Source organism: Eschrichtius robustus, chromosome 14, assembly GCF_028021215.1.
Source record: "Eschrichtius robustus isolate mEscRob2 chromosome 14, mEscRob2.pri, whole genome shotgun sequence".
Classification (NCBI taxonomy): Eukaryota; Metazoa; Chordata; class Mammalia; order Artiodactyla; family Eschrichtiidae; genus Eschrichtius; species Eschrichtius robustus.
In genome coordinates, this window is record NC_090837.1 from 23,369,526 (window position 1) to 23,392,394 (window position 22,869).

At 45.3% G+C, this 22,869-nt stretch overlaps 1 protein-coding gene across 4 annotated transcripts in view; it reads left to right on the plus strand.

Annotated features, from left to right (window-relative positions):
• TTC28 (tetratricopeptide repeat domain 28) overlaps nt 1–22,869 on the plus strand; it is a 587,442-nt gene that overhangs the window by 477,628 nt on the left and 86,945 nt on the right. For all 4 annotated transcript variants that reach the window (XM_068563682.1, XM_068563683.1, XM_068563684.1 and 1 more), the window contains 5 exons: nt 538–1,061; nt 4,660–4,769; nt 6,518–6,647; nt 8,774–8,992; nt 11,005–11,170. In XM_068563682.1, the coding sequence (XP_068419783.1) occupies nt 538–1,061; nt 4,660–4,769; nt 6,518–6,647; nt 8,774–8,992; nt 11,005–11,170 (1,149 nt within the window). The remainder of the gene's footprint in view (nt 1–537; nt 1,062–4,659; nt 4,770–6,517; nt 6,648–8,773; nt 8,993–11,004; nt 11,171–22,869) is intronic.

The following is a 22,869-nucleotide window of genomic DNA, read 5'->3' on the forward strand; positions in this document are numbered from 1 at the left end:
GTGCTTTCCTTCTGAACGTGGGCAACCCAAGAAGGTGTCTGTGTCTGCAGAATATACGGCCTCTCCAGATAGGCAGGGGATTAGGGCTCCTGGAGTGGAGGAAGGGCAAGGGTCAGACTAAATCATCACCCACAGAGTGCACTGAGAAGCTAAGGGTGAAAGATTTATAGCCATTGTAAAGTGATTTCAAAAACATAGTCTAAGCAGTAGTGGAAATTGGGAGGCCCAAAGAACCAAACAGTTCACTTGCTATCATTGTGCCTATTAATATATTTTACGTTTCCTCTGGGGTATGTATCCCATTGAATCTCAAGCTCTTGGGAAGGTCACTAAGGGATGACTTTTGAATTGCTTTCCAGATTATGAAATTCCCCTGCATCTCACTCTAAGGGCACATGATAGATTTTAGCTAGAAGAGGAGTTAAGAGCTTCTATAGTAAGTGACAGTGACAAATGCTTTTCATTTTCTCAGGGGCTTTAGCATGTCTGCACCTGCACAAAATAATATCATTGCTTTTCTGTCTACATCCCCCACAGGGCAATGGGGAGCTTGCAGCAAGCCCTTGTGTGCTTTGAAAAGAGGCTCGTGGTTGCCCATGAGCTCGGGGAGGCCTTTAATAAAGCCCAGGCCTATGGAGAGCTGGGAAGTCTGCACAGCCAATTAGGGAATTACGAACAAGCCATTTCCTGCCTTGAACGCCAGCTGAACATTGCTAGAGAGATGAAAGACCGAGCTCTGGAAAGTGATGCCGCCTGTGGCCTGGGGGGCGTTTACCAGCAGATGGGGGAATACGATACAGCCCTGCAGTACCACCAGCTGGATCTGCAGATAGCAGAGGAAACCAACAACCCCACGTGCCAGGGCCGGGCCTATGGGAACCTGGGCCTGACCTACGAGTCCCTGGGCACCTTTGAGAGGGCCGTGGTCTATCAGGAACAGCACTTGAGCATCGCTGCACAGATGAACGACTTGGTGGCCAAGACGGTGTCTTATAGTAGCCTTGGAAGGACCCATCATGCTTTGCAGAACTATTCCCAGGCAGTCATGTACTTGCAGGAAGGTAAGTGAAAAGGTCTGTCGCAGCTTCTCGGTCTACTCTGAGACTGAGCTCACAGTCTGCTCAGAAGGAAGTGTGCACGGTGTGAGTGGCCACCTCTGCTTGGAGTGAGGATCTCAGAGGCCACATCATCAGTTCAACTCCAAAACCATGGTGTCCCCCACTGGGCATTCCTTAGTAATACAAAGGCTTTCCACTGTCCAGGATGCATTACCCAGCTTGTCTCGCTCTGCTTGCCAGCTGTCCAAGGAGCTGACACCCTCCTTGCTTTTCAGAGTCCTCTACTGAGTGAAAAACACATTCTCCACAAGGTCAAGTTAGATCTAATATTGTACAAGTTAAGGGCCTGAATCAGAGGAAAAATGCACAGCTGTTCCGGGCCCATTGTCCCTTTAGAAAATAAGCTGTATCAAAGCTGTGTAGAAGTCCATTTCAATGTGGCAGCCGGGGTCTAATCCAGAAGCACCTGTCTGAGGGTCGCTCAAGCCATCAGCCAGGTTTCCCAGTGCTGGTTACCCACGGTGCTGGGCTGGTGCCACAGTAGGCTTATTTCAGGCAGGCCCAGAAAGTGACTGCTTCCCTCCCTCACCTCTTTTTCACCCCCTCCCCCCACCCCCTCTCCTCTTTGGCAGGCTCCATGCAGTCACCTGCGCACAGTCAGGCCTTGGACGCTTCCTTCCTTGTCAAGCAGGAGCCCCACGGCAGTGTGTTTACCCTCCACCCCTTTGGAACCCTCCTTTGGAAAGCACTTCCTCTCACACGGGCACATGGCATCCTGTCATCCTGGGAGGGAAAAACAGCAGATACGGTGTTCTTGGCTCACTAGTAAAAGGAAATGGTTGCTGATTTCAAGCAAAAACTGTCATTTATAGTTTCCAAAATTTTTTGGCGTATATAGTTTATCTAATTGGATTTCATTCTCATGGTAACCATGAGAGTTGTATCTTTTTATTCCCATTGGCAGCTAAGTGACCTGAGGCTCAGAGACTACAGTGGCTTGATCCTGACCATGCGGTCAGTCAGTGGTGGCATGGGGCTCAGCCCAGGTTTCCTGACCTCAGGAACCACACAAGACCTTGTATGCAGTTCTTTCAACCTCCCAAGAACAGAGCAGGGCTGGGGCCGTTATGTCCACGATTACTTCTGATCCCCAGCTGGAAGCCGGGAGAGAGGGAAGCAGCACATGAGGTGGAGAATGGGCCAGGGGCTGATGGTCGCTGTGGTCCTCTGCACAGACCAGGCTTGCTCTGGCCTGCAGGCTGAGAGATTACTGAGAGGCTAGAAGCCACTTCCCAGACATGATTTGGCTCCCACTCAGTGGGAGCTCTGCCTCAATGCATTAAATATGAGAGGTGGCTTTTGGTTTCCTGAAACTAGACTGGTAAAATTCTAACAGACTGGGGGCGATTTTCAATTGAATATGTGAAAACTATTAAATTCAGACCCAGCGTATGACAACCTTTCAACTGTGTTCTTTGGTACTTCCTGAAATATTACTTCCATGAAGCAGCTGCTTTGCCTGAGATATTGTAACATAATTCTATATTTATGGAAAACTCTGTTTATTTTTATTGTTGTAATTTTAAGTCTTGCAGAGATCTAAATTCTTATCGCGCCATCTCCACAGTGTCTTTTTCGTGGATGTGCTCTACCAGAGAGCCTGGTGTACCTCGTGGACCTGACCAGATGCTTCTTCGCATGAGTTGTTCCAGGTGCAGGACACCTGGAAGGCCCTTTCTGAGTGCTCTGAGTTGGGTCTGCAGCCTCTTGAAGCGAGGGGACAGTTCAGTTGGAAACCACTTCAGTACTCTCTCTCCCTCCTGGCTTTCAGACAGGGCTGTGGACTAGCATGCCCCTGCCCACATGCAATAGAATCTCACAGGCAGGCCTGGTCAGAGCCTTTGCAACAAGCTCTCCACGTGATTTGTGTGGTTACCCGTGATTAAAACCACTGGTCTCATCCAGCTTTTTTTCTTTTTGCAAATGAAGAAAGGGAGGCTGGAGTAATTTAGTGACTTACCTGGAGTTATGTAACTAGTTTCTGGCAAACTAGGCTCCAGGAGGGCTGGATGGGTGGGTCAGATTCCTAAGAGGCAGAAGCAGGTAGAAACTGGAGAAGGACAGATACCATGTCTGTCCAGTGGGCTTTTAGCTCTTTATTGTTGAACTTCTGACTGTGGACCAGGGAGTGTCCTACATGCTGGGGATCCAACAGGGAGCAAAGTCAAGTCCCTCCTTGCACAGAACATACCTTCTGGAGGAGCTGCCTCAATGACTTTTACTTCCAACTCAGAGGCCCAGGCCTAGCAGGGAGAGCTATATTGCTGAATGAATATGGTTAGCTTGTTGAAAGTTAAAACAACCGGTCTCCTCCTGGTTTTCACCCAAGAACCATTTCTTTTATTTCTGTTCCTACTCTATGAAGTATTTTAAAATGTGAATAATTTGCAAATACATATTGTTTTTGTTACCCCATGACATGATTTAAATTTAAAATGCTGTTTCTAAGTTTTCTGAGTTATGTGCATTTTGAGATGCATGATATTTTATGAGTTTGAACCCGAGTGTCACTTTTATTAGCCTCTCAACTGACTCAATTCCTTTTCGAAAGTCTGAAATTGTGTGGGCCCAGCATGCTCAGAGGCAGGCTCCCATTCACCCTGAATTAGATTAGAAAGAAGAAGTCCTTCCTTTGTGTGTGCAGTTGTAGTGTGGGAGCCTTCCTGCTGTCTCGGCACAAGCTAACTCCTATGTACAGAGAGCAGGATAATGAGGGCAAAGTGTTGCTGAGAACTGCTTAGTGGCCAATACAATAAATGGTTGCCTTCAGATTTGACTCCCACAAAGCCCTGGAGGTTGCTGGTGTCCTGAAATCCAGAAGCTTGCTGTGGGTAAGTGACCCAAACTGCAGGTGCCTATCTGAAGGCCATTAGAATGAGAACAATCTCATTTAAAGCTTTCAACTCATAATAGCTCTTGTTCTGAAACCCCGCTGAGGCACATCAAAGTCTCAGCCGTAAAGGAAAGGCAGATTGGATGCGAAATGCCTCAGTGGCATCGGTAACAGAAGGCAGGGTCAGGCGGTGTGAGCATTCTGCTTCCAGGAGGACATCTGATGTGTCTCTCGTCAACACTGATTGGATGCTGTACACATGGGATAGGAAAGAGTATTAGCTGGGCTTCTGTACTCGACTATGGAACTTTCAAGAAAGACTTTTGCCAGCCAGAGAATTGGGTTAGGTAAACTTATAGGCCAGGAGTTTTCATTTGCAAAGCTAGGGATTTCACAGCTGGGAGGGCTGCCAGTTAGGTTCCATTTGTTTCAGTGTTTCTGCCTGCCCTGCAAACCTGTCTCCTGTTGATAGCCATCACCTGAGCTCTTGCTGGGGCAACTTGGAGTGACCTGGAAAGGTCACTACCAGCACAGAATTTGAAAAGAATGCTTACTCTGCCTTGGCTGATTCTGCTCTTGTCCTGCATTTTAACTCGCTGTGTTGCTAACACTCTTTATATACACCTGAGGCAGAGTTACCCTCCAGAACTCCTTGGCAGGATGGAATTGTCTTTTATGTGTCCTCAAAATTTCTCTATCTGAATTCAGGTTTAAGGTTAGCAGAGCAGCTGGGCCGAAGAGAAGATGAAGCCAAAATTCGCCATGGTCTTGGCCTCTCCCTTTGGGCGAGTGGGAACCTGGAGGAAGCCCAACATCAGGTGAGCAGGAGAACCCTGTCCCGAGTGGATTTTGTTTCCAGAAGCATGGAAGACCTTGGGATTACTATCCTAGTAGTGATGACATTTGCCACAAGGTGTTGACCTGTGCTCTTGGGTTTGACATATAAGATTTCCAGCCTGTGTTAGCCCAGGCTAACATAGTAAACCATAGTAAACCATAGTTGAACCATAGTAAAGACTCTTACTCACTAGTATGATAGATTTCTCAATAATTTCTTTGGAATTCTTGTATTATGTGCTACTGTTCCTCATTAAACCTTAATATGAAATTATATACATTTTATGACAGAAGTAAGTAATCCAAGAATTCATAATTATTGGATTTACTGTCTTTGTAGGTTTCTAGTTATATCACTAGATGCTTCTCTTCCCTCTTCCTCTCCCTCCCTCCCTCTCTCTCTCTCTCTCTCTCTCTCTCACACACATACACACACACACACACACACACACACACACACACAGTTCATGTTTCTGCATACACACAAATAGTTGAAGAGAAGCCTGCTCTGTGCTGGCTCTGCAAATTAGAAAGATCCCTGGAATTATGGGTTCCTCTGTCAGGTTGGAGGAATTGTGAGATGGCATCTAAAATTACACACTCAACTGCTTAGGCAGCACTTGCTGTGGAGGGCACTGCGCTAGCAAAGGGGGCCAAGGATTGGTGAACCCAGGCTCCTGTCGTAGGTGCTCACAGGGAGTGAGGACATGATATGCTTGAACTTGTGCCACAGCATCCTGGGATGTTATGACGTTTTACAGTTTAAAGAATTAATTCTCTAGTTTTCTAGTTTCAAAATTAAAGTTTGTATTGATATAGTGATTTATAGTTTTCAGAGTACTTTCACTGACTGGATTTATTCCTAAATAACCCTGTGAGGTAGAGTGATAACCATCCCTTTACAGAGAAAAAAACTGAGGTTCCGAATCTTACCAAAAGTCACCCAGCAAATTAGTGGCAGGGCTGGGAATACATTCCTCTCTCCTAGTCTAAGTCCCTTAGTCTTAGAATTCTATTCTTTAAATTTGCATGAATTTAAAATTTGATACTGTTTCCACATATAAATATCAGAGAAATGCCTTGTCCCATTGGCCTTGTGGTCCACTTAGAGCAGCAGGACAGTGTCTCCTTAGGAGTGTCATGTGTCTGGTCCCAGGGTGTCCCTGTGAGTGGACGTGGCTCCCTGGAGCACTGCTGTGCAGAGCAGCATCTGGTTCAGCTGAACTGCCTGCAAGAAGCCCTCCTCCTCTTCCTGAGAGCGCGGCTGCCGTCAGGGTTTCCCCCCAGCCTCAGGCGTCTCCAGCCTGGCTCCCCCTCACCTGCTCCAGTTCCAGCCCTTCCGCACTGTGAGGCGTTGGAGTGGTGCATTACAGTTGCTTGATGACAAGAGGAGAGGCTTTTCGTTTGTTTTAATCAAAATCAGCACTTGATTGCGTTCATAGCTGATTTTTTTCCACAAGTTTCAGACTATGAGTCCATAACCCCTGTCCTTTAGATCCCCTTGTCTGTCAAAAACTGATGACACAAACTATAATTTACTGAGTAGGATCTAATTGATGCCTTTTCAGGTCCACAAAGACCTACCTGGAAATAAAGATTCATCCTTTCAAACCTTTTAAAACAATTTTTCTGTTGTGTACCAAGATGTGAGCAAAAATTGTCTCTAGTCGGTGAGCAGCTAGACAGTGGCTTCTGGAAAACAGATAACGTTCTTTTCCCCTCCTTGCAGCTCTATAGAGCATCAGCCTTGTTTGAAACGATCCGACACGAGGTGCAGCTGAGCACGGACTACAAGCTCTCCCTCTTTGACCTGCAGACATCCTCCTACCAGGCCTTGCAGCGAGTGCTCGTCAGCCTCGGTGAGAGCAGCGGGGGTTCCCACCTTGTGTGCGTGCACCCCTGTGTCTGAGTCGTTTAGTGAGTGCTGTGATGAAATATGATTTGTTGTCACGGCAGACTGAAGCCACAACCACAACGCAGCAATTGAACATTCGTTCATTCAAGCAACGAATATTTGTATGTGCCGTGTGCCAGTCAAGAAGTGCCGGTTCCTGACCTCTAGAAGCTCTTAGCCTATCAGGAGACAGAAGTCAGGAGCCCAGGAGGGTGTGACTGGCACTAGAGTAAAAGGGACTCGTGTGCTGTGGGAACAAAGTGGCTTGGCAGGCAGACCCAGGAGTCAGAGAAGGTGTCCTGGAGACAGGGATGCTTGAAGCAGGTGCTCCCACCAGGTTCCCTCTGCCCATTAGTACCTGGGGGCAGGTACCTGAGAAGACACTGGTCTCTTCCCTATTTTACTGCCACACATCTTTTAATGTTGCTGTCTAATAAATGTTTGTACTGTCTACCCCCAAGGCTGTGACATAGTCAGTGACAACGCTCCCAGGCCTGTGGGCTGCATTGCACTGGGCCAGCATCCACCTTCCCTTACCTGGGCCTTAGCTGTTTCAGCCACCCTATTCCAGCCACCCCATCCTCTGCCTCTCCTCAGGCCTGTCCATCTCTGCAGACCATTTTCCCCAACCCAGAACTTGGGTTAAGGAGGTATTCATTGGAATTAACAATGTCTTTGAAGTTGGATGTTGAGGCCTTATCAATAACCTGTCCTTTGCTTTATGGGTATGAATACTCAAACTTCCCCTTGAAAAATGTATCTATTAACTGTGCTCATTGCCTGTGATTACAGTTTATTATCTACTATAATCACAGTGTTAAGTCTGTCTAGCACTTTGGGGCCAATTTTCCAATGTGTACAGAAATCGTCCCTGCTGTTCCAGTTAATAACTTAATAGGGTAAAAGAAGACATTTGCATACACACATATAAATCCCTGCTTTCTACTGATACTCAGACTGTCGGAAGCAGGGCATCCTTGAAGTGCTGTGGGGCCGCGGCATCTGGTCTCCTGCCTCTGCCTGCTCTCTCTTTGGACCTTAGTTCTAGCAACTCTTCCATTTGTATATTTATGATGCAAGCAGATCCTTTGCATTGTGTTCCTTCTAATAATCCTAACTTGAAAGGATGTTGCTTTATCTTTTGTGCTCTCATATTTGAGCATTAGCTTTTAAACTAGATTACAGACTAGTTTCTTAGATGAAGTGGGATTAGAGGTTGGATTGAAAGACTAAGGAAAAGCTTGAAAGAGAGAAGCAATTTCAAAGAATTAGAGACCTCAGAGATTTGAACCCTTTGCCCATGGGAATGAGAAGAGATGAGAAGCAAGTGTGTGGGAGCCCAGAATGGAATGAGGTATCAGCTCTAGTGATTATAATGTCACTTGTTATATATACTGTGCTTTGAATAATGCCTACCAGCCACCTCCACATATAGGGCCTCGTTTAGTCTTTGAGATAGGCAGGACAGCTATCAGGATTCCCTGTTTTCAGTGAACAGGGGAAAGGCACACAGAGCAGATGGACCAGCATGTGTGAGGGCACAGAGGTATAATTTGGTGAGAAATGTGGAAACAGGGCTGGGCAATGTGATGCACAGAGGGGCTGCATCGAGGAGAAGTAGAAAGATGGTCAAGAGCCATGTCTTAGAGGGCTCATCTGCCAAGGCCAAATCAGAATCCAAGCTGAGCAGGGAAGTGAGAGGGTAACCAGAGTGCAGAACATCAGGTCCAAAGAGCCAAGTGAATGGGGTCAGAAGCCAGGAGGCCGGGGAGTAACTCAGGATGTGGAGGGAGAGTGGGCAGGGCTGAGGATGGATGCTCTGAACAGCTTTCCTGTGGTGTGGCTGCCAGACAGGGAAGCCTGGTGGCTTACGGTGGTGTGGAATCTGAAAATGTGGGGTTTGAGTAGAGTGGTCACTGCACCCGTCGTCTGAGGCAGGGGGTTGAATTTGAAACAGTCTCACTGACAGTCTGCCACACGTTGGCGTGGAGAGGCAGTGGGGTTTCTGCCTGCCCGGGGTCTCTGTACCTGATGGCCCTCTCTGATAAGCATACTCCCCGTGGACTCCCAGCCTATCCCTTTGTCTCCTAGGCCATCATGATGAAGCCCTGGCCGTGGCAGAAAGAGGACGGACAAGGGCGTTTGCAGATCTCCTGGTAGAACGGCAGACAGGACAGCAGGACTCCGACCCCTACTCCCCAGTCACTATTGATCAGATCTTAGAGATGGTTAATGGCCAGAGGGGACTAGTGCTTTACTATTCCCTGGCTGCGGGCTACCTGTACAGCTGGCTGCTTGCTCCTGGGGCAGGTAAGTCTCTTTCTGTGGGAACAGGGCAATTAAGACACTAGGTTGTGAAAGTCTAATGAATAGAGGTGGGAGAGGTGCATTACCATAGATCAGATCAAGGAGCTAATGTCGGCTTTCAGCAAATCTTCCGCCACTCAGCAAATCTTCCGCCACTCGGCTTTCAGCAAATCTTCTGCCATGGTGGGTAGTCCGTAGTGGGGCATTCAATTAATAAGACAGCCCAGCTTTCTCATTCCCCCAAGAAATCACGGCTCCTCGCTGGTGAATGTGGAAGCATTTATCAAGGAAGACGAAGAGCAGGAGGATTAATTTCACCAGCAGCGCTGTTTTTAAGCAGCTGTTGTTCATTAGCTAATAAAGTAATAAGTCCGAATGAGTTCTTTCTAGATATGATTTAATAATTGTGACCCTTTGTCATGGTACAGTTAAAGAGACTAAAATGATAATGGCAACTCTATCACAGTATATAAATGAAGTCTTATGCTTGAAATTTCTGAGTTTAGCAAAACCCATTTTTAACCAGTTCATTTGTAAATCTATTTCAGAAGTAAAAATCCCCTTTGATTAAATCAGGATTAAATGTTCAGGCTTTAACAGTTTCACTAAATACAGAACCACTAATTAGCTGTTAGGGCCATATTTTTTGCATAACAAAATGCTGATGGTTTTACCACGTTGGAGACACACCAGATCCAATTAGAGTTTATTGACTGGGGAAGTGGATCTTATAATTGGGAATCTTGAAGAATGGGCTTCCTGAATATCTGTAAGCCAATTTCAAAAAGTTCAACTGCCAAGGAGAACTGACAAGATTTTCTTGATTACGTTTCTGTCCCTTTGATTTAAAAAGGAAATGATGGCTGGATGACAGCTCTGAGATGCTTCCTGGGTTCTGATTACATTCTGAGAATGCCTGTACTATGCTTCAGCCTCACTTTTTATAATTTTACCCTTAATTCCATGTTTTTTATGGGCTTTCCATAAAGAACATTCTTGCCTCTGACCTTTTTATGCTGAAGGTTTTAAGTTGTGGTGTTCATGGTGACTTGGTGAGCGTCGTGCACAGTGGGATGAATCCCTGTGTATCCCAGCCCCCGGAGGGCCCTGATGCTCAGGAGGACACAGCTGATGATGGAGGCATTGAGCTCATTCTCTCGGTGGTTGTTATGTTTTGGGAACATAATTTGACAGGTGGTATATCCAAATCCCTGTAACAATGAGCCATGTATAATGAGGTTCCTATTGTTTCTCTTTCCGTTTCTCTTTGCTCTTAATGAGACTCTGAAGCTTTCACCAGGGCTTTAATCCAATCAGAGAGGACCAGCATTTTCCAGGGCTGACACACCTCATCACCATTTGAGAATATGTCCTGTGTTTATTGCTAGAAAACCGCTGCGTATTGCCTCAGTTTCATACAGCCATCATTTTTTGCTCCTTTAATCCATTAATGACCATTGACTAGTTGGTCTTATTTAAAGATGGTTTAAAATGTTTTTATCTGGCCTTTACACTACATATTTATTTTGATTTGCTTTTGTGAAATGAAAGGTCTTTGAGTAACACAGTTTCCATTTGGCTAGCTATATTTTTTGTCAGGAGTTCAGTTTCTGGGGAGAATACACCTTGGCATGCTCATGCACTATTCCTGAAAGGAAACTTTCCCTGTTTGGTGCTTCTGAGAAGCATCTGTTTTGAAATATGTGAACTGATGTGAACTAATCATCATTCCAGGAGCTTCTGAATATATATCGTCAAAATCAAAAGCCCTGTCTTGAATTCCCTGTTTCCAAGCACCAAACCTTCTGGTGAAAGCTGTAAAAAGCGTACTGACCAGACTTCTGAAAGCCCTCTTGACACCTCGGATTTCAGGATTTCTTCACATGGTTTGGAGGACAGCATGCTTGTCAAAGAGGTCACATAGCATCGACCTTGCTGCCCACTGTCCTCCGCCTTCCCTTCCCCCACCCCAATCGTGTATAATGTTGGCTGTGCCTGTGCCTGTCTTGTTTCAGGGATTCTGAAGTTTCACGAACACTACCTGGGAGACAACACGGTGGAAAACTCCAGTGACTTCCAGGCTGGCAGCAGCGCAGCCCTTCCGACAGCCACCAGCTCGGCCCTAGAGCAGCACATCGCCAGCGTCCGGGAGGCCCTGGGTGTGGAGTCTTATTACTCAAGGCAAGTAGTGCGGTGCTCCCAATGCCAACTTCAGGTATGATCTCAGGGGTTTTCGTTTGTTTTCTCTTTTGTAAACGTCCTACTTGAGCTAATGGAAGAAATCTTCTGGAATTCACACATTGTGCTCAGTCTATTCACAGTTGCTGCAGCAGAAACAAATACGTGTCTCTGGAGTGCAAACCCCTTAGCAGGATGTCTTTATTATTTTGGGTAATTTCCTTTCAGACAGGGAAGGGCCTTATCAGACATGCCCATTTTCTAAGATGGGTTTGTAGAATGTTTAAACATAAACACGACTTCGAATTTAACATATTAGCTAATTAAAATTGAGATGCTTTTTTGGTTATAAACAGATTCATGATGAGTTTGTTTGTACTATAGCTGAACGCCTGTTTGAGACTCTATTACCAGTGACAGGATCTGTTTGTTGAGGGGCTGAGGTGAAGGAAGTTGAACTCCCAATATCGAGGGTGGGGAGGAAAAGTGCTTTTTTGCAAATATTGTAAAAGTTATACACTCATGGAAATGTCTTATCGTGATTGGCTATTTTATATATAGAAAATAATTTCCACAAGGACCCTGCTTCTGGGAAAATGGAAAGAAGAGAGCCCCTTAGAGCTGGGTCATAGCCAGATTTCCCAGGCGTCTCAGTCCCCCATCCTGTGATTAACAAATGTTGAGAAGATCCGTGTCAGAAAATCTGCTGTGTGAACTGGTGTCAGGTCCCAAGGACATCTGCTTTTCTCTTGAATGATTTCTTTTGTAATCATGAAAATCCTAAGATATCGCTGTGATTTCTTTAGAGATGCTTAACTCAGACTCCCCGAGTGTGTGATAGTCATTGCCAGCAGCTGGATTGATCTTTGGGTGTTTATGAAGTCTGAGACAAGCTCTTAGGTGAAAAGTAACCATTCGATAATGGAATGTCAAGGCCAGAAGGGGCTCTGGTGGTCATCTAGGCCAACTCCTTATTCGGCACCGAAATGGGACTTGCCGACAGCGAGTTAGTGTCAGAGCTGGAATCAAAACAATCTAGATCTCACCCAGACTCCCGGGCCGGTGCTTGTTCTGCTTTTAATTATCAAAATTAATATCATACTTGAGACAATAGCCAAAGCATGTAAGAATGTCATCTCTAGCTTCTGTTTTTATGAAGCATGAACAGGCGTCAGCCACATGCACACACTGTTGTCCTATTTCTCCCACGGCTGCCGTGCGTCCTGGAGCATCCCTGTCCTTAACACTGGGTAATGGTGTGGTGATCACAGGGGCTTCACAGTGTGGGAACCCCACGAACTTGGAAAGTAAGGCTACTCCCTGAGATTTAATTATAAATGACCATAAAATAGGTTAGGCCAGGGGTACACAGAACTGCTTCAGCAGACAGAAAGGCGCTTAGGCTAGTCTGACTAATCTGTAACCTGATCAAAGGTATTGCATATCCAAAGCGAGTGCTAGAGGGGAGGGGATGGCCAGCAGTAGAAACACAAAAAAAGGGAGCAAAAGCAGGGCAGACTTTAGCAGTGCCCATTTCTGACACTGTGAAAAGGGGGAGAGAATCTTGGCTAAGGCACTCCAAGTCCCATTGGAAGGCTGTTCTTGTGGTGGACTTTGCTGTCATTATGCTTTCATCCTTCCTGCCTTCCCTCCCTTCTACAAATATTTGAGTGCCTGCTATGTGCTGTGTCTACTAGAGATGGGGGAAAGAGTGATGAACGAGGCAGGAATAGCTCCTGCTCTCAGGGAACTGAAAGAAAGTAGACACAGAGCATATACAGTCTTGTAATGAAAATCGTTGTAAGTATTTAAATGTAAACGCAGGGCGTAGTGAAAATGTATAAGCAGGGGTGGGGAAACCTATACTGGGAGCTGGGGAGGCTTCCTTGAGGAGGGGTTTTTGAACTGAGCTCAGAAGGATGATGAAAAATAAACTAAATGAAGGCCACCCCAGGCAGGATGTGCAAGGTCTGCAGGAGGAGACCTCTCAGGCTGTCCCCCTCCCTTCCCTTGTTCAGGCCTCTGCTTTCTGGTTATCATTTGGTTTCTCATGACATATACTTGCAGATATAAATACCTAACAAACTGGCATTCTGGTTTGTACCACTCTGCGACCTTGGTTAATGAAAATGAGCTCCCAAGAGGCAAAGCCTCTTTGAGCACATTAACGACAGCAGGTTTTCAAGCTTGTAAGGCCACAGTCCAGAGCTTGAACTGAGATGAAATTGTGAAGGGACCCGGGTGTGCAACACCTGCCATCTGAAACCCTGCCCGTATAGAGGTGCGCTTCTCCCTTACTGCGGTGTGGTGGCCACAGCCAGGGCATTGCAGTGCACACAAACCACTGAGAGGGCTCAGTCTGTGCAAAAACACAGATTTCTCTTGATCCCAATTTCCATGTACCTAGGTTAAAATTCATCATGAGAAGGAAGGGGGTTACCCTTTGACTCTTCCCAGCACCCCTCCTGTTGGACACCATGGTTTCACTCCAAACACTTGTGCCTCAGCATTTCTTTTATATGATACTGGAGGTTGACTTAAGTTTGCTTCCTGGTGCCTTTTGAATTAAAAAAATGACTTTTGGGTTATAGTTCAGCTCTTCTTCAATAGCAGGGAGAGAGGAAGCGCTGTAACTTGCTCCTGTTCCCCACCTTAATCTTTTCCCCTCCACCTTGTACAGAAAGCTCACAAGTCGGGATGAGTCCTCAGGGGTCTCTAGAATGTTGGGTGGCTTGATGCTCAGGATGAATTTGGGGGGCTGCCCTCGGTAGCTTCGATCCCCAGTTTGAAAGGCAGAAGTGAGGTCTTTCCTGTTGCTTTGGACTAGTCTTATTAAAATTGTTTCATCTTTTGTGAACTTAAACTCAAGTTCTTGATTATGATATTAAAACTGAATACTTTAGTGGCATGGTTTGAATTCACTAAAGTGGAGTTTTTTGTGAGACTGGTTTCTGCCTCAGTTTCAAGAAAACATTTCAATGACAGCTAAATTATTTTTCATCTATAAAATTAGTAAATATTTTTAAAGTGTGGATGCAGTGAACAGTCTCATACTCTAGGGATATAAATTGGTTTAGCCTTTCTAAAAATAATTTGCCAATAGTATGAGAAATCTTAAAAATGGGCCCTTCAACCCCAAAATTCTCATTTTAGAAATGGAGTAAAGATGTATACATAGGAATATTTATAATAGTTCTATATATTATAGAAAAAAACAACTGAAATATCCATAATTATTGAATGTCAAATTATTTTATATCAATATAATATATTTATATCAATATAATATTATGTTGCAATTAAAATCATGTTTACAGAGAATTTTTAAGCACATAGTCAAATATTTGTGACAAAATAGTAGGTGAAAAAATAAGATTAGAATTATTGTATATAGTATAATTCAAATTTTGTAATATATACAAAATACTGATATGAAAAGTAAGAAAAAGTCCTTGGAAGGAAATAGCCCATAGTGTTAGGGGTAATTACAGGTGGATGATGGAATTATAGATGCTTGGTATTTTATTCTTTGTACTTGTCCTTATTTTCAGTTTTTTAACAATGAACATATATTATTTTTAAAGTCAGAAATAGATAGCCATGTATAAACAATTCTGCAATTCAAAGAGGAAAAAAGAAACCTTTCTGTAATTTCAGTTTACAGAGAATAAAATCCAAGTTTTGGAGCCTGACACCACGATCTAGTTGTAGGAGGGCGATCTGGGTTTCTTTTCTGTTCTTGCCTCTTCGTGAGCGCCATGCTCCAACCACCACACCTTCCTCTCTGTTCTCTAAATGTACCCTGTGACTCCCCCCTCCACTCTAGCTCAGGCATGTCTAACCTCTGGATCTGTAGCTGCAGCTGCCCACTAACCAAAGCTGTCTCGGTATCTTCCAGGCATCTCTAGTCTAATATATCTAAAGGCCAACTATTTCTCCCCCAAATCAGTCACTCTAATGCACCACATAAGCAGATCTTGAGTCCTCCTTAGACAGTTTGGACCATGTGTCTTTCTCAAATGCAAACCTCCTGCCCCTGGCTGTGGGGTGACACCACCCTCCATGGCCATACAGCATCTGGCCCCTTTGAACCTCTCCAGCCTGTTTCTAGGGGTTTTTGGGTCAAAGTTCTCCCTGAACCACTGCTGCTGCCTCCCCTCTGCCCTTCCTGCTGCCTCTCCCTCTCACGGCCTTCCAGTCCCCTTCGGTCAGAGTGACCTTTCATAGATGTATTGGAACTATGTTTCCTTTTTTTCCCACCCATCCCAGAGCTCCCCCATCACATTTTATCCCTTCAAACGTTCTGATGGTCTTCAGACTCCAGCTCACATTCCTCACACTGGCCTGTAAGCCCATGTGATCTGGCTTCTGTCTGCCCCTTGAATGACACCTCTAGTACTTCAGTTTGGCATCTCCCTGTGGCCACCCCAGCCTCCATTCACTGCCTAGGGTAAATCAAGGGCTTTCCCATGTTAAAGTTTTGCACATGCCCTTCCTTCTCTCTGTAAAGTTCTGCCCACTGCTCTTGGTATGGCTGGTTCCTTCTCATCCTTCAAGTTCCTACTTAAATGATAACTCCTCAAAAAGACCTTTCAGAAGCTTCACTGTCAGGTTTATTCACCTCTTCATACCCAGGCCCTCAGGCAGCCCTGCAACATAGTAGATGTTTATTAAAAGTTTGTGTGAACAACCAACTGATTCTGTGAATGAAGTACTTCTCCTTTCTCCCAGAACTGTCCTTCTACTTTTCCTGTACATAGTCTAATCTCCCTTCAGATTCCTGTTCAAATCTCACAGTGCTTCTATCAGGACCACCCAGTCCCTGTAAGTCTAAATCAGTCTTTGCTGTTCTCTGTGGTCGCTAACAATAGCAATTATTTCACTCTTCCTTGTTTCATAATCACCTGATTTGTGTGTCTTCCCAAGCAGATGGTGATGCCCTGGAGAGCAGGTGCAGTGTCCTTCTCTCTGAATTCTCACTGTCTAACACAGTGCCTGGCCCACAGTGAGACATCAGTGAATTTGAAATTTAGTCACCAGAAGGTGTGCTGTGAGAAGACTCTGTGCTTATGCTGGGCTGGCTCACTGATTCTCTTTTTCTTGTGGACGTAAAGTACGCAATGTGCCCCTAGAAATTGAGTCTCGGTGCCTGGGGGAACACCTTCATTCAATTACCCACAGTCTGGCCATGATATCCTTGTTATTCTGCAGACCATTTTTGCTGTCCTTAATGGCATCTTGCTGCTAAAAGGAAGTACAGTGCTACAAGGGACTTTCTGAAAATGGATTTAAAATAAAAGAACTGCTTTTATTAAGTGTTTAATAAGAACTTCCAGTCCCTTCTTCCCAGATCAAAAGAGCATAGATTGAAACCACCGTCTAGAATACGCACCTCCTATAAGGGAGATGTTATGAATTTCAAAGCACATCTTCAGCTTTTAATTCTGATATTTAGCCAGAGTCTTGCTGCTTCCTGGGCACCTGGGACAGCACAGTGGCACTTTGGGGAAGCTAAGCTGACTGGTTAGAACACTAACAGGGCCGTGTTCAGTGGTAGGTCTGGTCTGAAAGGTGTGCTTCCTTGGGGGTTCTAAATAAATTGCAATTGTAGACTGCCCTGATAATAGGGTAAATATTCCTTCATTGTAAATGAATATGAAACCTTGATAAATTATAGCTGTTAACGATTTTTTTCTTTTGGTGCTTTTCTATATTGCTAAATTTTCTACAGTGAAAGTTATTTTTATAATCAAATGTATTTTCTTATTTCAAAACACGTATTAATTTAGATTGCACGAATTCGTAAATGCTGATGACTCCAGTTGGTTCTAGCCTGATAACACAGGGCAACTGTTAACAAGTCTGTCAAACCCAAGTGTTGGAGGAGATGTGGGTCCACAGGGTATATTATATGTGGCTGGGAAGAAAGTAAATTGGCATTTTGCATTGGAAGATGGTTTGGCATCACCTTCTGAGCTGCGTATTTGCATACCCTTTGACCCAGGTACACACCTTAGGTATAATATCCAAGAGAGGATCTTGTACATGAGCAAGAATTTTCAGAGCTTCACTGTAAACAGTAGCAAAGTCCTGGAAACCCCCACATGCCATCAGTGAGAGAATGGATGAGCAGTTAGTCCCCAAGTGGAATATTAGGCAGCAGACAAAAGAGATGAGCCATAGTGAACCCCAAAATGTGCCTAAATCTTAGAAGTATAATGTTAAGTGAAAAAGTAGGTCCCCAAATACTACCTGTAGGATGACATCCTTTTGATAGAGTTAAAACAACTAAAATAAAAATATACTTTTAGGAATATAGCTAGATGCAATAAAACTTGTGTGGAAAGGACAGGTAGGGAATGATGGCCATGGGATTTGGGATGGCACTTGCCTCAGTCTGGGAAGGGGAGGATGGGCTCTGGGGGAGGCAACAAATGATTAGATGTAAGTTATTCTCTGGTTTTTGTTTCGGCTGGTGGGTTTGTGAGTACTATTACATTATTAAAATTACTCAATAAATACATGAAAACAGGCTGTTCATGGATCAATGATGAACCAAAGATTATGATTAATTCAGTTCCAAAGAGATTTCCCGCCCCCCATCTCCACTAAAAGAGGAAAAAAAAAAAAAATGGGTTTTTTTAAACAAATGAATTGCAAAAGCAAGATTGCAACTAGGACACATTTAGTCGATGTAAATGGATACTTGATAAACTGATTTAAATTATTTGTATCTGTTCTTTTAAGCAAGTACCCAAGCACTGGTCATTGCTACATCGTTGGCTTATTTTAAATTACAGTGGGCCTTTGAAAGTTTAAAACTATATTTACGGGACTTCCCTGGTGGCGCAGTGGTTAAGAATCCGCCTGCCAATGCAGGGGACAAGGGTTTGAGCCCTGGTCCGGGAAAATCCCACATGCCGCGGAGCAACTAAGTCTGTGCGCCACAACTACTGAGCCTGCGCTTTAGAGCCTACGAACCAGAACTACTGAAGCCCGCACACCCTAGAGCCTGTGCTCCGCAACAAGAGGAGCCACCGCAATGAGAAGCCTGTGCACCGCAACAAAGAGTAGCCCCCGCTCGCCGCAACTAGAAGAAGCTCATGTGCAGCAACGAAGACCCAATGCAGTAAAAATAAATAAATTCATAAAAAACCCCCACTATATTCACAATATTTTCTAATTCTGGCAAATTGCTAATCAAGGCTGACCTCCCAATTAATCCAAACTAGTAAGGTTTTATTTTACAAATCAAATTTTTTTTTTTACCCCAAATTTCTTTTCAGAATTCTGTGGAATAAAAGTGGATATAATATTTTGGGGCATTTATTTTGTCCTTTAAAACAAAGAGTTTAATTGTGTTCTGCCTTCTTCTACCTGAAAAATAATTCTGCCTAAAAGTTATTTGCTTGCTTGCTGAACATAATAAAGCTTTTTAGATAGGCTACATTAAAAAAAAAAAAAACAAAAAAAAACAAAGAGTTTCCAATTGCATTCTAAATTAGGGCAGTGCCATTTTGAAAATATTTTATGAGCATGTAGTCAGTCTGTGCCAGAGCTGGTCCTGAGCCTGGAAATATATGCATGAATAATGGCAGGAATTCTTGGCCTTACAGTAGCTCACAGTGTGGAACATGCAACAGATGTGTAAATTATCAATCCACCATGTGCGAAATGCTATGGTAAAGGTCTAAAAAAGAAGGCCATGCCTCGATCTGCCTACTTGGGGGCAAGGCAGTAGTTCAAGAGGTTTCCTGGGAGGTGACATTTGAGCTGGGCCCTGAAGAGCGAGAGAAGCCATCACAGGCAGAGGCAGTTCCTCACCCAGCAAGGGCATGGAGGAGGGAAAGGGCCAAGGCCTTCAGGTGATGAGTGGTCGTTGCAAGAGGAGGGCCCCCATCTTTTGCTGCAGGAATTGTAGTCTCTGCATCACAGCCGCTCAGCTGCTGCCTCCAGAGGCCCACCTCTTTCTTGTAAGATACCAAGTCCAGCTCCCTTTCTGACAGGGTGGGTTTGCCTGGCTGAATCTCTTATGTCCTGTTTTCTTGTGACACGGCTCAGTTCCAAAGGGCAGGCCTTATTTCTGAGGTGACTCACTCAGGCTCAGCTGTATCTGTTTGAGGGGAAAAAAAAGATGATGCCAGGTTAGGGATTAGAGCACTTGAAGAGACACAGCTGCAGAAATGAGTGGCACTCTCTGTAGACTCTGGTCTTATGCCCCTGATTCCTGAATTTGGATTCCTTCCAAAGAGCTGAGTACAAAATGAGTACAGAAGGCTCTGGTAAGCTTCTTAGTGTAATTCAGCAGCTTAGCGAGAAGGATAAGTGTAGCTGGTCTTTCTGTATGACCTCTGAAATAGCCTAAGTTGAATCCCCTTTTGTATTTCTCATGCACTTTTTAAAAGCAGAGTTCTTGAAATTGCTAGATATGAGTTTTCCCGTTATTCATGGGAGGGATAATCTGGTAAATGGTAGAATCAGCCTGAAGACAAAAAGCAGACAGTGGTGATACAGGGAAAAACGTTTGTGCCTGTCATTGAGCAAGTGTGGGGCCCCCGGGCCTGGAACTGTGAATGACCTGGGCTTCCCTGGGCCAGGGGCTGACACTTTTGCACCTGGGCCACAGGGCAGGGGCCACTCTGGTGGGTGTCATGGAGCCCTGGCAGGGGCACTGTTGGACACCAGACACTTCTTTTATGTCTTGCCCCAGATCCTTTGTTCATGGTCCCAAAGCTTGGAATGACATTTCTGTTAGAACAAGGGCTGGGGGAGAAGGGGTGGGGTGAATCCACTGACCAATCCAGTCACTGCTTCCCCTCAGGTCCACATCAACCTTGGCTGGCTGTTGCCGTAACCAATTTTATAAAAATTCTTTGAACTAATCAAATCTCAATATCTCTGACTTCGTATATCCTGCCCTTTGCCCCAGTGAAATTCCCTGGCCTTTTCTTTCTGATTGATTCTGTGCAGCTTTATCTAACAATCAATATTTAAGACATTTAATATATAACTCTTGACTTATCTTGCTTTGGGAAAATAGCCTCAGTATAGCCACCACGTTCCTCTTTGAACTGGCTAAAATAGGTATTGTTTTCATCCCTTTGTACTCTATCATTTGAGCACAGTGGTAAGGAGGCCCTGGAGAGGTGCCTTCCTTAAAGGAGCACATTTTACTGTGTCAGACCCACAACTCACACTGTGCTGGTGAGGTTTTCCTCTAGTAATGCCATGTAGCACCTCAAAATTTCAGAGACTTATACCGCAAACATGTATTCCTTGCTCTGGGTCTGCAGGTCAACTGGGGTGGTTCTGCTTTAGGCAGCCTGTTGGGCTTAGGTCCCTGTGTCTCATCTTTCTGTGACTGGTGGTGACCAGACAACACTCTTCTCAGAGCAGAAGTCAGGATCACAAGAGACCAAGCGAAACAATCAGGCACATTTAAAGTCCTGCTCACCGCTCACTCCTGTTCCATTGGCTAAAGCAAGTCACGTACCAAGCGGGACAGCAATGGGACGGGAGTCTCTCCCGAAGTGACTGTGCGCTGAACAGTAGCCCAGCCTCCCACTCCCACCGCCCCTGGAGATTGGGGAGAGACGGGGATGATGTTCGCTCAGGCTTCATGCTCCTGTTCCCTTCAGCATCTGATGTGGACCACTTTCTGCTTCTCTCTCTCCCTTCTGAACACAACGCACACCCAGGTGTGCAAGTGCTCCTCCGTCGCCTCTGATGGCTTCTCATCTTCCTCTTGCTCTGAAACTGTGGGCATTTCCCCTCACTCACACTTGGTTATTGGGCTTTCCCTTGGAAATGTAGTCTTCCTCACGGACACAGATGTGCATGCCTGGCCCAGTGTCTCACTTGATTTCTAGGCTTGACCTTCCCCCTGTATACAAGCAGGTCCCCTGGAAATCACCTCAGGCTCAGCATATCCAAAGGCATACCTTTTCTCAGGTAGCACCCCAATCTGCTTCACCTTTATTTCCAGTTTTTCCTATTTATTTTAAAGTCTCCATCTTTTCCCCCCAAATTCCTTAGTTTTGAGGCCTTTGAATCATGTGTCCTTAAATTTCCCTCTCCTTCATTGCTGTTTATGTAATCTGTCACTAGCTCTGATCTTACCCATTTGCTTCTAGAATCCCCCTTTCTTCTCTTCTGCTCTGGGCCAGGCTCTTATAAGAACATGTCCACGTTACCGGCCTGGCTCTCTGCCTCCTGCCTCCTGCCTCCTGCCACCTGCCTCCTGCCTCCTGCCTCCTGCCTCCTCCCTCCTCCTCCTCCTCCTCCTCCTTCAGTTCTCCTGGCCCTCTGCTGACTGAGAAGTTTTCCAAAAGCTCCACTGTCATCTGACTGCTCCTGCACACATCATAGCTTACAGAGAATGCTGGTGGCCAAGGAGTCTCTGAGATGAGTTGGTCATCAGACCCCATTGTTCCATACGGCTCGTCCCACTCCAGCTCCTGGAGTCAACCCTCTTGTTCCCACAGGGGCCAGGTTTGTCCCCCACCACCTCCACACCATGCACAGTCCCCTGAATTTGCATTTACTGTCTTCTTCTGCCAGTGTGGGATCCCCTGGAGTTCTTTCCCCCAGGGCATTGCTTTTCCTGGAAGTCTTAAGCACACATTGAAGGCAGGATTTGCTTACACAGGTGGGTAGAAGCCAAAGTGGGGGAAAGTATTAAGGGGAGAGGACAAGGTAGGGGATACCTGCTGGGGCTTTCCCCTTTTCTCTGCTCTCAACCAGGATTTAGAAAAGTCTGGGCACATAGTACATAGAACTCTGATGTATACTTGTTGGGTAACTAGAATTAAATAGGACAAATTGGCTCAGTCCCAGTGGTGATGTCCCTGAATAGTGATCGTGTCTAGTGATTGTGTCTTATCTCTACACTCCAGCTCTTAACAGTGCCTGGTACCTAAGAGGCCCTCAATGAATGTTGCCTGGATGAGTGGATGAGTAAAGGAGGGAGAGAACAAACTGCTGGGGGCTGGGAGGACTGCTTCCCCTGAGCACATGGTCAGTATAGCATCCTTGACGTAAGGTCAGTGTGGCATCATCAATGTAGCAAAGCATGACACAAGTGAGAGCATGTTTCATAGTTACTTCTCATGTTGCTCTAGCCCCTTTCTTCCCACTTCTACCCCTGTGAAGTACTGTGAAAGCACAATATTATCCTCAACACTCAAAGAGGTGGACTTACCCAGATCAGATAATTAGTGCAGACTTTGAACTAACATCCACATTACAAAACTTGGCCCCTAGGCCAGCACATGAAACTCATCTGAGTCTCAGTAACACATTAAACTAGTTAAGGCTTCAAAAGTAATGAGATGTTCTTTGCTGGCTTTTGATAGACTTATGCTAATGCAGTGAGGAGTCACTGTTAATAAACAGGGAGTGGCAGAATTGATTTAAGGACCTGTCACTTCCAAAAGCATACTGTCTGATGGAGACAAAGTTATCATCGTAAACTAGTCTTTAACTTTACTCCTGTGTGTGCTGCTCATCCCCCTGCTAATTAGAGACATCAGGAAATAACACTTCATTTTCTGGCAGCCCTCATAGAAGCTTCCTGCTTTTCGGAGGGACTGGGTCCCTTCCCGTCTCCGGAGTCGGCCTGTAGCTGTCCTGCCCTCGTCCCCTCCCTGCCTCCGCTCCAGGGCCTCCTGCGAGCCTGTCGCTGATATGGGCTTCAGTTCATT